The 16312-nt window shown below is 42.9% G+C and overlaps 2 protein-coding genes across 7 annotated transcripts in view; one reads left to right on the top strand and one right to left on the bottom strand.

Moving 5' to 3' along the window:
- The window catches only part of CENPP (centromere protein P), a 261592-nt gene that overhangs the window by 60328 nt on the left and 184952 nt on the right, over positions 1-16312 (bottom strand). The gene's annotated exons all lie outside the window — the stretch shown is intronic.
- ECM2 (extracellular matrix protein 2) overlaps positions 1-16312 on the top strand; it is a 39187-nt gene that overhangs the window by 16612 nt on the left and 6263 nt on the right. The window contains exons 3-9 of one of the 2 annotated variants that reach the window (XM_074330157.1): positions 1419-1607; positions 3736-4194; positions 6257-6372; positions 8022-8157; positions 11512-11669; positions 13790-13929; positions 15374-15529. In XM_074330157.1, the coding sequence (XP_074186258.1) occupies positions 1419-1607; positions 3736-4194; positions 6257-6372; positions 8022-8157; positions 11512-11669; positions 13790-13929; positions 15374-15529 (1354 nt within the window). Of the gene's footprint in view, positions 1-1418; positions 1608-3735; positions 4195-6256; positions 6373-8021; positions 8158-11511; positions 11670-13789; positions 13930-15202; positions 15530-16312 lie in introns of both variants that reach the window. The other variant, XM_019713823.2, reaches the window with a different exon arrangement.

The raw sequence follows: 16312 nt of genomic DNA, 5'->3' as shown, positions 1-16312 counted from the left end.
GCCCTTTGATACATGAAATTTTTAATTTTGATAAAATCCAATTTATTTTTTGTTGTTTGTGCTTTTGGAGTCATATCTAAATATCCAAGGTCATGAAGATTTACACCTATGTTTTCTTCTATTAGTGCTATATTTAGGTTTTTGATCCATTTTGAGTTAATGTTTACATTTGGTGTGAGGCAGAAGACAACTTCATATATTTTGCATGTGAATATTCAGTTGTCCGAGCACAATTTGTTAAAGAGACTACTTTTTCCCTATTGAATGGTCTTGGCACTCTTATCAAAAATCATTTGGCCATAGATGTATGGGTTTATTTCTGGACTCTCAATATTACTGTGGTCTATAAGTTTATCCTTCTGCTAGTACCTCGCTGCCATCAACTGATTGTTGCAGCTTTGTAGTTAGTTCTGAAATCTGGAAGTGTGAGTTCTCTAATTTTGTTCTTTTTGCCAAGATTATTTGGCTATTTGGGGCCCATTGTGATTCTGTATGAATTTGAGGACTAACTTCCATTTCTGCAAAAAAAAAAAAAAAAAGCTATTGGAATTTTGATAAAGTATAGTGCTTTTACAATCAGGAAAATGTATCTATGTTATCTGTTTTTCCAGGGGAGGAATTGGGTGAGTGGGATTAGTCTGCTGCAAGTATCCAAATGAGAGATGGGTAGGGCCTGAATTGGGCAGACAGTGGTAAGAGAAAGGAGGGGACAAATACGAGAGCTCATTTGGGGGTGGAATTTGGGGACAATAGCTCATCAGATGGAGAGTTATTAGGAATGACCCTAGGGTCAGAAGGAAAATAGTTCAATATTCAAATCAGCTGTCTAATGGCCTGCTTATTTGATATACCGTTTTTCCCTGAAAATAAGACCTAGCCGGACAATTAGCTCTAATGCGTCTTTTGGAGCAAAAATTAATATAAGACCCGGTATAATATAATATAATATAATATAATATAATATAATATAATATAATATAATATAATATAATATATAGTTAATATAATATATAATATAGTTAATATAGTATAATACCGGGTCTTATATTAATTTTTGCTCCAAAAGACGCATTAGAGCTGACTGTTTGGTTAGGTCTTATTTTCGGGGAAACACGGTACTTATCCATATATCTACTCTTTTGCAACTTAGCCATCCTGACAGATACAAGATGGAAGCACAATTCACAGAGCCCAGTTACCACGAGGAGGTCACTCTCAGAGCCTGAGTGAAAGGCTAAGAGCAGAGCATGTGAAAAAGCATTTCAAAGGGTTATATCTATAACCTTACCCTAAGCATGAATGCACACAGAACACTATGCTTGTGTGGTTCTATCAGTTTGACTTCATAGTGTGCTGAGTTCTATTCACAAATGCTGGTAACCACACAAAGAATTTAAATGTGTTACGTTCTTTCCTAGGAAAGAAAGGACACTGTTTGGTGAATGGGTTGACCATGTACAACAAAGCTGTATGGTCTCCTGAGCCCTGTACTACCTGCCTTTGCTTGAATGGAAGAGTACTTTGTGATGAAACCATGTGCCACCCTCAGACGTGCCCCCAAGCAGTTATACCTGAAGGAGAATGCTGCCCAGTCTGCTCTGATACCGGTATAAATATTTAGCTAAAAAAAATATCACATGCGATTTAGTCCTTAACTTCCACATGTTTTTATTTTGTAACTTACCTTAACTTTTAAGTTATGGTAACTATTCATCAGAGCATTTAAAATATTAGTGCAATTATGATAAACATAGAAATTACTTGGGAAAGAGTATCGTAGGGGACAGAAATAAAAGATCTTGACTTTAGTTCTAGCTCTATCAGAATGAGGAAACTCGGACCACCTCACATTTCACATTTGAGTCTCAGCTTTAGAAAGGTAGTGACAGAATTAACAGAGCCAATAGTCCCTGAGTTCTTAATATATAGGAAGAGCTCTGCTTAGCTCCTTACATGCGTTATCTTACTTAATGCAACTCAATGTGGGTACAACTATTATCCCAAAAGAAGATGTAGAACTCATGGTGAACAATAGGAGAAGCGGTTTGCATCTAGAGAGAATAAAGCCCAACTCTCCAGTTTATGTGGAGCAGTGACTTCCTCTTGTGGCACTGCTGTGCGCAGACAGGTCACACTATGCGTTTTGTTGGCTGCTCACTGTCCCCTCATCCTATGAGGCTCATACCTCATGGAGTAAAGAATCCCCAGGAGGGAGGCTCAGGCCTGCCCCAAGAAAAGCCTGGCCAATGCCTTATGAAATAAACAAACACATGTTAAATAATTTGATGGGAAGGAGTGGGGTATTTTCTCTTGTCTCCCATCAAGGTAGACTGTCTCCTCACACAAGGTGATCACAGGTAGTCTCCTGCCAGGAAGAACTTTAGAATATTCAGGAATTGTATTTTGATGGCTACTACCAATTATTTTATAAGGTATTATGACTTTTAAAAATGTTAGAAAATAAGTGTTTAATAAAACTGACTCCTTGGGGGTGAACCACAAAGTTTAAAAAGGCAAGATTCAGAAATTCTCAAACATTTTTCAAAGGACTTGGAATATCCTTGAAATGCTATGGTTATTTTGGAAAAATAAATTTGCATCTATAGAAAGGATTTTAAATATTTCAATATTATAGCTTTAGTTTCCTTCTGCTAATTTTTTCCTATTGTCCTTTTGTATTTTCTGTCAGAGATGTGAAAAAAAAACCCTCACAGACTTTATAATATATACTGAATTGAAATCTCAAATAATTCTTTGAAATAATTATATTTTCTGAGTTCTTTTGGGAGTGATATATGCACAGTATGAAAGAAAAGCAGGGAGATGCTTAAGTAAATATATACTTTTTGATGGATGAAAATCTATGCACTGAGCTCACTCCTCCCTAGAAGTCTTCATTCAGAGGGTGAGTCTGAAGTCCCGTCTTAGTCACATCTTCCCCATTTTAGTTAAAGATATTAATGGCTAAATACAAAGGTAGATGAACTTTCTACTATTATCATGGAATGATAAACAGTATTCTCATGCATATGTCTAGGCTAAAACAACATCATTTAAGCCTAGGAAGTCTTCTGTAAGTGTCAAGAAGTAAAAATGATTTAAATAGAGTCTGGGAGGAAAATAGAAGAGAACTTTCTATCAGAGGATGCTTTTAGACCCATGGAACTGAAAGAAAATAGAACAAAAATAACAAATCTGTAAACAAAAACCAATTTCATTACCAAAAGCCAGTAAAATATGTATCTGTTTCACATTTTTATGTCTAATAGTGTACAAATTCTCGTATTATCAATAACCCCAATTAACTTAGCAGTATCTATTACAAAGGTGTCATATCTGATCATACTGCAATCTCACAATAGGACTGCTTACCACTTTGCATCAGTGGCAATATTACTCCCTCTTCAGTCACCAGGTAGTATGATACTTTACTGAAAAATAAATAGTAAGCCCACAGGCAAAACAAAAATCGTCTATGACAGATTGTACAAAGTAGAAATAAAGTTACTATTAAAAGTATTCAAGTAAAAATGTCAACATGCATTTCATGTTTAAACTGCACTCAGATACTTGGAGGAAAAATACGACTTACTAACCTCATTTTCACTGATTCTCCCTTTTATCAATGTCACAACTTGCCCCCACTGTCTACTCCCACGTGGTCAGTAGCCACCTATTCACTACTCAATGGTACAGCATTAAATGACACAACTGAATTTTCTGGTGATTCTTTAGAACAAAGAGAAGCTACCAGTTTACTTCATAAGCAGCTGCCACCTCCTCAGGTGGAAATAGATCAAGCACTGAGAAAAGAGGAACTTCAATTTGAGGGGGAAGAAGAAGAAATGAAAGATAATGAAGATAGGGAGCAAAAGAAAACAATCTCTGGACCTGGAGATGGGGGGATATTTCCCAGAGAGGGACAGAGCAGAGAAGGGACAGAGCAGAGACCTCGAGAGGAGGGGCGGCAGGCCCACCAACACGGACACCCCGCAAGGGAGGAAGCGGCCCAGGCCCGCAGAAGAGCCGCGTTCGGGACGCCCTCCGGCCCTGCAGCCCCCGCCCCTCCCAGAGGCGCGCCGCCGGTTCCAAGCGGGTGCTCTCTGTCCTACAGGACCATCAGCTGCATGGCTGCTGACCTCACGCAGATACCGCTGCTGACAGCACCGGACATAACGAGTCTGGAACTTGTTGGTAAGAGACACTGAGGCCTGTTTGATTTTGTGCTTTTGAAGTAAATAACTCTCATTGTCCTGTGAATGTTACATTTTAATTTCATAATATAAATTGACTCCACACAGACTAATCTCACAATCTTCCAATGCACAGACTTTGCCGAAGAGATAGGTGTTTATTATAGAATAACACAGTCAGGTATAAAGCAAATTCCTCCGAATCAAATCATGATTTCCCAATGGACATTTTTCTTAAAGTTTGCCTTACTGAGGTATAATTTATATATGCAGTCCAACTTATTTTTAGCATGTTGTTTTGACACATGCATAGTCAGGTAACCACCACCACAATCAAGATATAGCACATTTCCATCACCTCCCCGAGTCCCCTCACGTCCTTCTCTTCCAGCCGTGGCTCCCACTCATGGACCCTCTGCAGCTCTGCCTTTCCCCATGCGTCCCAGAGACAGATCACTCAGCATGGCACCCATTCAGATGGGCCTCCTTCACCTATGACACTGCTTCTGGGGCCTCGGCCGCTGCCCTCAGCAGCATCTGCCCCCTCCCTGCTGCTGACCGGTGTCTCACTGTTTGGGTGAACCAGCTGAAACACATCTGGGTAACTTCCAGTTTGGGGCGATTATGTGTACAGTGCTATAAACATCCACATACAGTTGTTTGTGTGGACCTAAGTTGTCTTTTCTCTAGAGCACATACCCAGGAGTAGGAGTGCTGAGTGATACAGCAAATGCATTTTAACTTCCTAAGAAACTACCAAGCACTCCCTAAGTGGCTGCCACATTCCTGTCAGCAGTGTCAGCGTCTGCTCCTGTCAGCTGTCTTTCCCCTCATTTTAGCCACCCTGATGGACATAGAGCTGTCCAGACCTTTTGCTCATGTTTTTTATTGGCCCACCTGTAAGGGTTCTGAGTGGGACAACAGCATGACCAAGTGGGTGTGTGAGGCTGGCTGGCGTGGAGACTGGGCCAGGTGACGGGCCTGGGCATTGGTCTGGGCGACAAGGCCCATGCCAGGGGTGGCCCTACAGATGCAGGGCTGACAGAATCTGAATAGGGTTTCAGATGTGTCTTGGGGGAAATCACAGGCATAAACTACCATCAAAAATATAAATGACCCTATAAATAAACAGTCAATAGAAAAAGTCCGACACCTTTGTTCAGGATGGCTGGTCCTGATGGCAATAGGACAGCAGCGGAGTCGTGGACTTCCTGACACCCTGCTCCTAGGACCTCCTAAACGAGTCCTAGACCTAGAGGCCCCTGCTCCAGCAGTGCCCCCCCTCCCGCAGCCTGCATGCCAGGTGTGCTCACTCTGTGAAAGTCTAAAGCCTTATGAAAGATGAACAAGCTGTGCTCGGTCACACTGCCTTGGTTTTACAAGGTCGCATGTGGTCCTTACAGTGCTATCTCTGGTAAGCTCATTTTCTGGGTTTAATATCATTGACTACTGTGCTTAATTAAATGTCAAAACAAAACCTCATACATTTAAGGCATGTAGGGACTTCTGTAGATAAAGTCATAAAACATTATATCTGGAGGCGATCGGAGAGGTTATCTCCCCAAGCTGCTTATTTAGAGAAAGAAACTGATGCTCAGAGAAAGTAAGTGAATATGCCCAAGATTTTAATGATTAAAAATTGTATCATATTTCTGATCCAGGGTCTAGGAAATGTCAATGGGAAAATACGAAGAACTATAAAAATCAGTTTCTAATAACCTTCCAGAAACACATCTTTGTTGTAAAATGTATACTGGTAACAGAACTGTCTAGCAAACCCTATTCTGGCCGTTTTAAGTAGCTTTATGTAAAACATGAAGTACTAGAGCATGACAAGCCCTTCAAGTGAAAATTCTGACTATGTGAAACAGTGGAATCCCAGTCTTGTTATTTTCCTAAGTATACATTTGTTTATATAACATATATTCTACCTGTTAGGAGTATTGCTCTGTCCTCCAGATAAAGCATGTGCACATGCACATATATGTGTGTGCACACACGTACACATGTGTACATGTATGTATAGGCACAGAGTCCTAAAACACAACTGCTGTGTTTCCTAGGCAATTCCATCACCTCCATTCCGGATGAGGCATTTAATGGATTGCAGAATTTGGAAAGGCTTGATCTGAGCAAGAATAATATCACCTCTTCCGGCATAGGTCCCAAAGCATTCAAGGTAAATACATGCTCTGATGTGTAACAGTCGATTCAGACGTCTTTCCTACGACTTGTACTGGCAGTGGGTGGAAGGGAGGAAAGGTTAAATGTTGTAACTGATAGTTTTTTCCTAAGAAAGTTTCCTCTCTGATGTCCCTAAACTGTATTCAAGTTTTATTTTGAATAGAGCTGTTGTTTCACATGTTTCTGGCTGGTTTTTGTATGCTTCACCCTTAGAGTACCAAAAACAGCATCGATGACAAAATTAATGTGAATTTGTAGTCATTTTCTCCCAAGTAGCTGAAATCATGTTGAAATGTTGTCTCTTAGGACATGAGGTATTTCTGGGAAGAAAGGATAGCTTTATCTGGAAATTCTATTAACATTTGAAAGCCAGAAAATCAGAGCTTCCCTATTTTATGCCATGGGCAAAAAAACCTGATGAAGGATACTTTAGCAAGAGGGGCTTCTGGAAAAACAAATGGACTCAGATGAAAACTGGCATGGAGATAGGTTGGAAAAAGAAGAGAGAAAGAAAGAAGATAGGAAACAGCACAGAAGAAACTTCTGAAAGACTCAGATTTGACCAACTGTTTTTCTAAAAAGGAGGAGAGAGGATCAAGGAGTTTCAAACAAAGGCAAGCTCTGCAGATGTAAACACATACTTATAAATACGGAGGCTTTAAGACCCCATGTAAAACACATACATCCCAAAAGGTCAAACTTTACCCCCTTGGACAGTCTTCTGTCCATTCTCTCGACAAGTCCCTCATTCAGATTCTGGACTGGCACATGAGAGAGGCGCAGCAGACACCTGGTGTCACGTTTGTGTCACAGACCCGGAGCATGTGCCTCATGCCAGTCTAGCCATCCTTCTGATATAAAACCTGGGACTCGCACATTGCTGCATTTGATCAAAAAGGAAGACACTATAGGAAATTACCTTCTTCACTTGTTTTGAGGTCTTCTGTCCCATCCCCAAACTGCTGAAATTTGACGGTGAGCACCACTGAAGTGACTCATTTATGCGGTTTCACTAAAAGCGGCCCCATGTCAGCGGCGCAGGCAGGCCTGCTAAATGAGCGTGTCAAATGGAGGTACACTTCCCAGACAGTTGGGGTTGTTTGGGTACCTCACAGGAATGACTGGTGATGTTTGTAGCACTTCATTTTGAAGAATTTCCACTATAATTAGTGCTGTTCGTGATTCTGCTTCTACTTGATGAAGATAGAAAACTGAGGTTTACAAATACATTGAAAGGATTCGAACTGGTGTCCTAATTTGAGCATCCGTGAGAGATTCAGGTTATTGCATGATTTAATCAACTCTGTGACTATTGCTGAGAGGGTGAAAACCTAAGATGGAGCAAAATAGGTCCATCCAGTGGCAAGAGGAGCTTTCTCTTGCTTACTAAAACCACAATGATGGGTGGTAAATAAATATGGGTGAGTGGAGAACAAAATCAAGTGCCATTTACTGAAAATGGCAGGAATAAGTTAACATGGTCAACATCTACCTGGCAGGGAGAACATGGGGATTCCTGTCTCAAACTGACTAAGTGCAGATCTGGAAGGCTTCAGTAACTACCACAAACTGACCACTCACTGACATACGTTACTGTACATCTGTGACCAGAGTAACAAGTAATTTTGAGATTTGCTTTTTAAGCTTTTGAAGAAGTTAATGCACCTGAATATGGATGGAAACCATTTGGTAGAGATTCCTTCAGAACTACCGTCTACATTAGAAGAACTTAAAATCAATGAGAACAACCTTCAGGCCATTGACGAAGAAAGCTTAGCAGGTATTGAGCATTTGCTTTCATGATATGTGTCCTTAGAACCTCTCTTCTGTAGTCATGTGGGAATTTTATATGCAGTATTGCCAAATGAGTAGTTAGTGAGGTTTTCTAGATCACTTTAATGTATAAGTTGATAAAACATATTTTAACTGTTGACTGGGCAACTTTTTAAAAAGAATTTTAAACTGTCCGTTGTCTTAAAAAGCAGTCTAAATAGAAATAAAACTCTCAGTGATTTCAGGTTCTCATCATTTTCAATACAATCAATAACTTAACTCCAAACCTGTGATATCCTGAGGTCACACTAAGTGTCCACACACAGCCCTGTGCTCTGCTGTGTTCGCACTGATGCTTCGGTGGTGGTTAGTGCCAAGACAGTACCAGGGTTTGGTGTCTTGGTCTCCCTTATCACTCTTGGAGGCGCAGTACACCCCAGGCACAATTCCCGCTGCCTCCACATACTTTGCTATTTTAATTTGTCACGTGTTGGCATGTGAGAATTATCTATCAAGCTAAGTAACAGGCACTGTATGTGGGGCTGGGGCTGTCCCATGATCAGAGTACACATATGCCATGGTGGTCACTTGGCTTTGGCAGTCTTGTCCCCAAGAGGGCTGCTCTGGCACTTCTGCCACTTGGTGTCAATGAGGTTGTATACTCATGCCACAGGGCGGGACAGCTGATGCGCCCTGGTGTGTGGCTGCCATGACAGCTGGCTTTCTTATAAACGGGCTTTAGCGAAGGTGCCTACATTCCATATACGTGATACACCTGGCACTGACGCTTACAGTTGTTTCTGGACTGAGCTGGATAACTGAAGTTGTCATATTATGAACTCTGTGTAAAAGAGGCGGTATTACATTTAGCTTTTCATGAATTCTGGCTGATGTCTTTGAATAGATTATATGCTTTTATAAGACAATGATTGCCTAATTTTTCATTTTATCTTCCTAGCAGTCCAGTGTAGTTCTTGAGATATAGTGCTCCACACTTTTTATTTGGTTTGAAATATATTTATTCTATTAATGTTAAAAACCTAAGCCTTTAAAGGCATAAAATAATTCAACTATTTCATTTCACTCCCAGAAAACTTCATAGGAAAAAAACACTTCTAGTGATGGCGAAAAAAACAATAATAATGAGAATTGCCAAATCTGAGGATTCCAGGGTTATGGAAATACTTTATTTCCAGATGGAATTTCATAGTACAAAAGAAAAACATTAATAAACACAAATCTGGATGGGCTTTGTCATATGGACAAGACATTAAAAGATTCAATTTCTAACTGCTAGAAATTGAAACAGCCCAAAGGAACCCTTGATTTAGAAGAAGTAGACTACCGAGCTGTATGTGAACAACGGTGAGAGCCCATTTCTAGCAGTTAGTTACCAAGTATCATTCTAAAACGTTAAGGCCACAGTTAGGAGGAGCCGTCACATGCTCCTGCAAGCGCTCAGCACCTCTTCTCCCTCGTGTACAATGGCCCATCTGCACAGGGTCACTGTGGTCCAGGGCAAACTGGCCTCCTGGGTGCTCCCCTCCGGTGTCCATCGCCCAGGTACCTGGAGGCCTCGGCATGTGCAGGCGTCCAGGAGACTTGCCTCTGTCACCTCCCCCACGAAGCCCCCACTCTTCGCTGAGATCTTAGCCCGGCTGCCGTGCTGTCCCCCGGGGTGCTGGGTTGACTGACTGCCGCAGCCGCAGGCTCCTCAGCACTTGTCAGTCCTGCGGCTGTGGATGGTCAGATGGCAGGCCAGCAGGCCAGCAGTGGGCAGGGTGAGCCTGAGGACAGGCCACCTCCATGGCTTGTTGCTCTTCCTTTATCTCCCGGGGCAGGTCCTCACTCTTGACTTTTTGGGTTACATATATGTACTGTGTGTGGCCATCTACTTGGGACACCTACGAGATCGTGTTCTCAGGCATGTCCGTCCTCGTCCACAGCCTGTCACGTTCCCTGACCCCACAACAGAAGGCCTCCTACCAGCTCTTTGCTAACAAATGCTCTTTCTACCTCAAGTCTAACCTACAAGAGCCTTTTAACCTCTTCTACCTCTATCCTGCTTCCTGTTTCATATAGGAACACACATACATACCATGCGTGCTTCCTACATAAACAATATACACAAAAAACAGAGGATAACTGTAAAGTGACGTGTGACATCATGAATTTGCATTGTGTGTTACATTTCTGTCTCTTCTGTGATGTCTACCCCATTATCTGTTTTTTACTGGAAAACCTCTATTATATTCCCAAACCTCAACGATGTACTAAATATGCTGGATTCTCAAGTATCTTTAGTTTTGGAAATTAAAGAAAATATGAGGAAACATAATCGCTTATCATACTTTACTGGTTGGCCTCTAAGTCCTGTTGCTCAGTCCTTCACTGACCCCCCCTCCCGCCAAGAGCACAGCTGAGCCCACCCGCTCTTCCACCTGTCAGGCCTACACTGCCGGCCATGTCCTGGGGTCCTCTCCTACTGTCTGTGACCTGCACTCCTGAGGGCACCGGCCTGCTTTCCTGACAGGCCCTAGAGGAGGAACTGAGCTGCACAGAGCACTCAGGGCTATGCCCTTGACTTGAGTTGAATATGAAAACATCCCCTATTCTGGAAATCTTGGCCACTGAACAAATTCCAGAGTTACACCCTGAATGTCTGACTCAGAGGCCTCTGGGAATCATCACTGCTGAGCTGTCCATTCTTCTTTCAGCTTCCAGTTAATGTGGATCATACCACTCCTGAGGCCACAGAAAAAACAACTTGTTTGTATAAAGACTTTTCTTGGAGCTCAATCTGAACAGTGGAGAATTTTTTTTTATCATTTTCCTTTCAAAACGTCCATTTGACCTTCTCTGCCAGGAAGTGAACAACTGTGATGGGAGTTCACTGTGATAGCAGCCTCTATGTCCAGAGACGAGGCTTTGCCAGGCAAAGAGAGCTCGTCCTTTGTCCTAGAATAGGAGTCCCTCAGTGTAACTCTCCTGGTCCACCCCAATTATACTGCCATTTCATATCTGCCTGTTTTTGCAAAGGACCTTCCGCAGCACGCTATTTCCTGCCCAGACTCTCCCTGCCTCCAAGCCCCAGTTCCTTATAGTGCAGACTTTCATCAGAGGTTCAATGAGTTCTCTGCAGGCCCCTGTGTGGGACTATGCACTCAGCGATCAGGCTCAGCTGGTCTGCACATTTGGGATGTACAAAGGACTTGGCCAAAGGCTTTATAGGGAGACACAAAGAAAGAAGCTGCATCTGCCCTCCAAATACATGAACATTTCACAAGACATTTTGAAAAGTTATAGAAATTGCATGGTTTTCCAATTATCCTAATATCCTGATAATTTTATTTTTTTATAGACTTAAATCAGTTGTTCACCTTAGAACTGGAAGGAAATAATCTCAGTGAAATCAATGTTAATCCTTTAGCTTTTAAACCTTTGAAGAGCCTATCCTACCTGCGTCTGGGAAGAAATAAATTTAGAGTTATACCACAGGGTCTTCCTGCTTCTATTGAGGTACCAATATATTTCTTCTAATGCTTAATATTTTAAATATAGTACTACAAAACAAAACGAACAATATATTTTAAGAGATTATTGTGGTGCATATTAAACTCAGTAGTTTTGATGCTACATATAGAATTTACTATAATTTGAACAATGTTTTCTCTTCAAGTAATACAAAATTATAATTAGGAGTGGAAAACCTTGATAAAGTAATAAATGGTCCTGCTGACAGCTCTTGGCAAGGGATTGGGGAACATGAACTGAGAATTTAAACAGAAACTACAATTTGCAAAAAGTACTCTGACTTGCAAGACAGTTTAAACTGTTCCAAACAGGAACTGTGATGTCCATCCCAGTCTGCTCCACCGAGTCCCTCGTGGACTGAGTGACCCCTCACGGACGGACGCAGGCTACAGAGAAAGCTGCCTGCCGACTAACCAGTTCTCACCAGCTCCTGCCAAGGGCCCAAGTGCTGTCCTATTTCCAGCCCCCCTGGAGATGCCCCTGCCACCCAGGCATGGTCTCCTTTGCTGCAGCAAGGGGCCCACTTAACTAAAGGGGGACTCCTGGTGGCTTCTGCTATCAGGTGCACACTCCAACTTCCTGCATTAGGGACATGGAGGTCTGGCAGACTCAGCTGAAATCCAGACCACCTCCTCTGAGCTCCATTTCTACCACATACACCATCACCCAGCAAGAAGGAACCATGAAATTTCCCACAGTTGTGGATCCACTGAACCCAGAAGGGGACACTGATCTCCAGCTGATGCTACTGCCACAGCCACCACGCTTCCTCTTCCGATTTGCAGATTAAGACGTAACTTAGAATTCATTAAGAGTAAAGACCAAGGTTCCAATACCTGACTTTACATCACAATCACTTGGATTCCAAAGAAATGCTGACTCCTGGGCCTATCCCAGACAAGTTAAATCAAGTTCTTTGTAAGGTAGAGTCAGCGATTTATAATTTTTTTAAAAATTAAAATTTTCAATCGCTAATGCATGCACACAGTAAACACGCACACACACCCACACACGCGCACACACACAAGCACACACCTTGAATAACACAAAGAGCAACGTGTGTCCATTCCACATCTGACCCTCCTGTCCCTGGTTTCTCTTTCCAAAGGGCGTGGGAGGTGCTGTCCACAAGGGCACGTGTGCTCGGAATCCATCCCAGGCCCCGCTTCAGAGCTGCACAGTGTCGACATATGGACGCGTGTGCTTTGACTGGGGACATCTAGGTTGCAATTTACACTTTAAAAAGCTTACAAGTGATCTAATATACAACCAAGTTTGGGAACCACCAATCTACTTTACCCCCAAATACATGCGAAGGTAAAAGCAAAAAGCTAAAAATCTCTTCTAACAAATACCCAAATTAAGTGACAAAGAGGGGAAATCACTATAATAGAAAGTTACACTGAAAACATACCAACCAATTCTCCTTCTGAATTCCAACAAGATCGTTAAGTGAAAAACTCTAATGCCAACTGAATTTAACTTGAAGGCAGCTAACTATTGAAAACTTACTTCAAGTTCTAGCAAACTTCAACCCGATGTTAAATGAATGCTCTTAATTAACTTTTTATTAAATTAATACAATACAAGCGTTGTATTTTATACAACGCAACACATTTTTTTGTATAAAAAGTGTGAGCCTAAAAAAACCACAGGCAGCATAGCCTGATGGGGCCCAGCCAGGATGCGTTTTCCTCGCATCGGCCGTGGAGCCCTGGGCTCGGTTCTTCTCTCTAGGCCAGCGTCCCTCCACTGCTGCGTGGGGATTATAATTTCTACCTATTATCCAGGGTTTTGAAGCCCTAATGAAATAATTTATGTGAATAAATTTTGTAAATTAGGAAGCTTTATATAATTATTATGGCATGCTCTACCTTGCAACATTTTATGGTTAAAAATAATGAAATAAAATTCATTTAATTCCACAAGCATGACAGATATATTTTTTTTCTAATTAGAAAATTTGACAGCTTAAAAAATGAACTCACTTGGAAGAGCAGTAAAAAGACTTTTTAGATAACACTGAGAATAGTCTACAATACCATTTTAATTTCTGTGAAATTGAATATATTTATCAAAATAATAGTTCTTTCTCTTAATTATAGGAATTATACCTAGAAAATAACCAAATTGAGGAAATAACCGAAATTTGTTTCAATCAAACCAGAAATATCAATGTCATTGTTCTATGTTATAACAACATTGAAGAAAATCGGATTGCTCCCTTAGCTTGGATAAATCACGAGTAAGTACATGCTACAATTTGACTTTCTTGGACAGGTTCTTATTTTGTCATTATTACAAAGGTTGTGAGTGAACATGGTGACAGCGTCCTTTCTTAGTGAACCTCCCCTCCCCCCAACTTAGCCACTTCTGTAGAGTTCAAACCATTCATGATATGACTAGTGCGAGGATGAGTGTGGTCACTGCTACGTGGACACCGCCCCACAGGAAGTGCTGAGCCTGAGCAGTGTGGCCTGAGGTGTGATCACTGTACCCCTCCCCCTTGCTCTGTCAGCCTCCCAGGGTGGGGCTGGCGGGCCTGAAGTCTAGTGAGATAATCCCCAGCCCAGAGTGAGGATGGACTGCCTGGCTCCCCCTTAGGACCAAGCCCAGGACTCACCACCCGAAGCACACTGCCTTTGTTCCTAAACTATCTCATGGTTTACAAACCTGACTGGAGACTGCCTGGCCTGGTAGTCTAGGCAGACAGCAGAGCCGTCTTGCTGGAGATGAAGTAGCGGCCCCAGGCTGCGGCCCTCAGTAAAGGGGCCAGTGTGGCGACCTTGCTGTCAGGATGGGGGGTGGGGTGGTGATGAGCCACATAGGGAGCCAGGGAGCCAGGGAGCCCTGTCAGCTGGCCCAGCAGGCGGTGAGGGAACGAGGGATCTGACTAGCACAGCCCAGAAAGAGACCTTTCAGAAGCAGGATGCAGAGAGATGAAAGAGGCCGTGACGGCCAGTGGGGTCAGTGGGATGTGGTAGCAGTAGGTGGCTCAGTCTTCATCAGGAGCAGCCTACGGCAGGCAGAGGCTGCAGGTGAGACTCCTGAAACCAGCCAGGCAGCTCACATTTCCATCTCTCTAGCCAGTGAACAATCTTTTCTAGATCCCTGTCTCACTTCAGGTCCCAGGTGCGGGGTCAGAGCAAATGTAGAATGAGAACACAAATGCCTACAACTCAGCCGCTTCCTTGCTGGAGCCAGAGACGATCTTAGGGACAGGCAGTGTGCTTTCGCCCGGGCTCCCGGATCTCATTTCTGATTCACATGTGACCTTAGAGGTATTTGGAGGCCTCTTTGGGCCTTGCCATTACCCCTGGACTCGTGCTCCTCTCTAATGGAGCCTGAGCAGCTGTGTGGTGCCAGGTCAGAGCACGTGCCCGGCAGCCAGGCTGCCACCCAGCCATGGTTACCTAGGGGTCATAACTGACACCAACAGCACCCTCACGGGCCTCATAAAAGCCCAGAGCACACGTTGCTGCCCTGACATGCCACCCTCTTTATCTTCCCTTTTGCAGAAACCTAGAGTCAATCGACCTGTCCTACAATAGGCTCTACCAGGTCCCGTCCTACCTCCCCAAATCTCTGCTGCGGCTCGTGGTCCTGGGGAACAGGATCGAGCGCATCCCTGGCTATGTGTTTGGCCACATGAAGCCAGGCCTGGAGTACCTCTACCTGTCATTTAACAGACTCTCTGATGACGGCGTGGACAGAGTCTCCTTCTACGGGGCTTATCATTCGTTGCGAGAGCTGTTTCTGGACCACAATGACTTCAAATCTATACCACCTGGGCTACAAGAAATGAAAGCACTGCATTTTCTGAGGCTAAACAACAACAAGATACGGTAAATTCTGGCTTTTTCAAGTATCTGGTTAAATTGTTGCAATTGACAAGGTACATGATTAAACCACCATGACGTGATGTCTGAGGTTGCCTTTAAGGAAAAAGTGACAAGAACTAAACAAGAATGGCAAATATTAGCAATTGTCGAAACCAAATGATAATAGGTACATCGGGATTCATTATAATTTTTTCTACTTTTATACATGTTTGCAAGCTTCCATAGGAAATTTTTAAAAAATATAGAGTATTGGGCCGGCCCGGTGGCTCAGGCGGTTAGAGCTCCATGCTCCTAACTCTGAAGGCTGCCGGTTCAATTGCCACATGGGCCAGTGGGCTCTTAACAACAAGGTTGCCGGTTCAACTTCTTGAGTCCCGCAAGGGATGGTGGGCTCCGCCCCCTGCAACTAAGATTGAACACGGCACCTTGAGCTGAGCTGCCTCCCGGATGACTCAGTTGGTTGGAGCACATCCTGTCAACCACAAAGGTTGCCAGTTCAATTCCTCGAGTCCCGCAAGGGATGGTGGGCTGTGCCCCCTGCAACTAGCAATGGCAACTGGACCTGGAGCTGATCTGTGCCCTCCACAACTAAGACTGAAAGGACAACAACTTGAAGCTGAACAGCACCCTCCACAGCTAAGACTTAAAGGACAACAACTTGACTTGGAAAAACGTCCTGGAAGTACACACTGTTCCCCAACAAAGTCCTGTTCCCCTTCCCCAATAAAATCTTTAAAAAAAATAAGAACTTTTAAAAAAATAGAGTATTATTATATAATACTTAGA

Source organism: Rhinolophus sinicus, linkage group LG04, assembly GCF_036562045.2.
Source record: "Rhinolophus sinicus isolate RSC01 linkage group LG04, ASM3656204v1, whole genome shotgun sequence".
In the NCBI taxonomy this organism is placed as follows: domain Eukaryota; kingdom Metazoa; phylum Chordata; class Mammalia; order Chiroptera; family Rhinolophidae; genus Rhinolophus; species Rhinolophus sinicus.
Note: the sequence above shows the minus strand (reverse complement) of the source record. Positions and strands in the feature narration are given on the sequence as shown.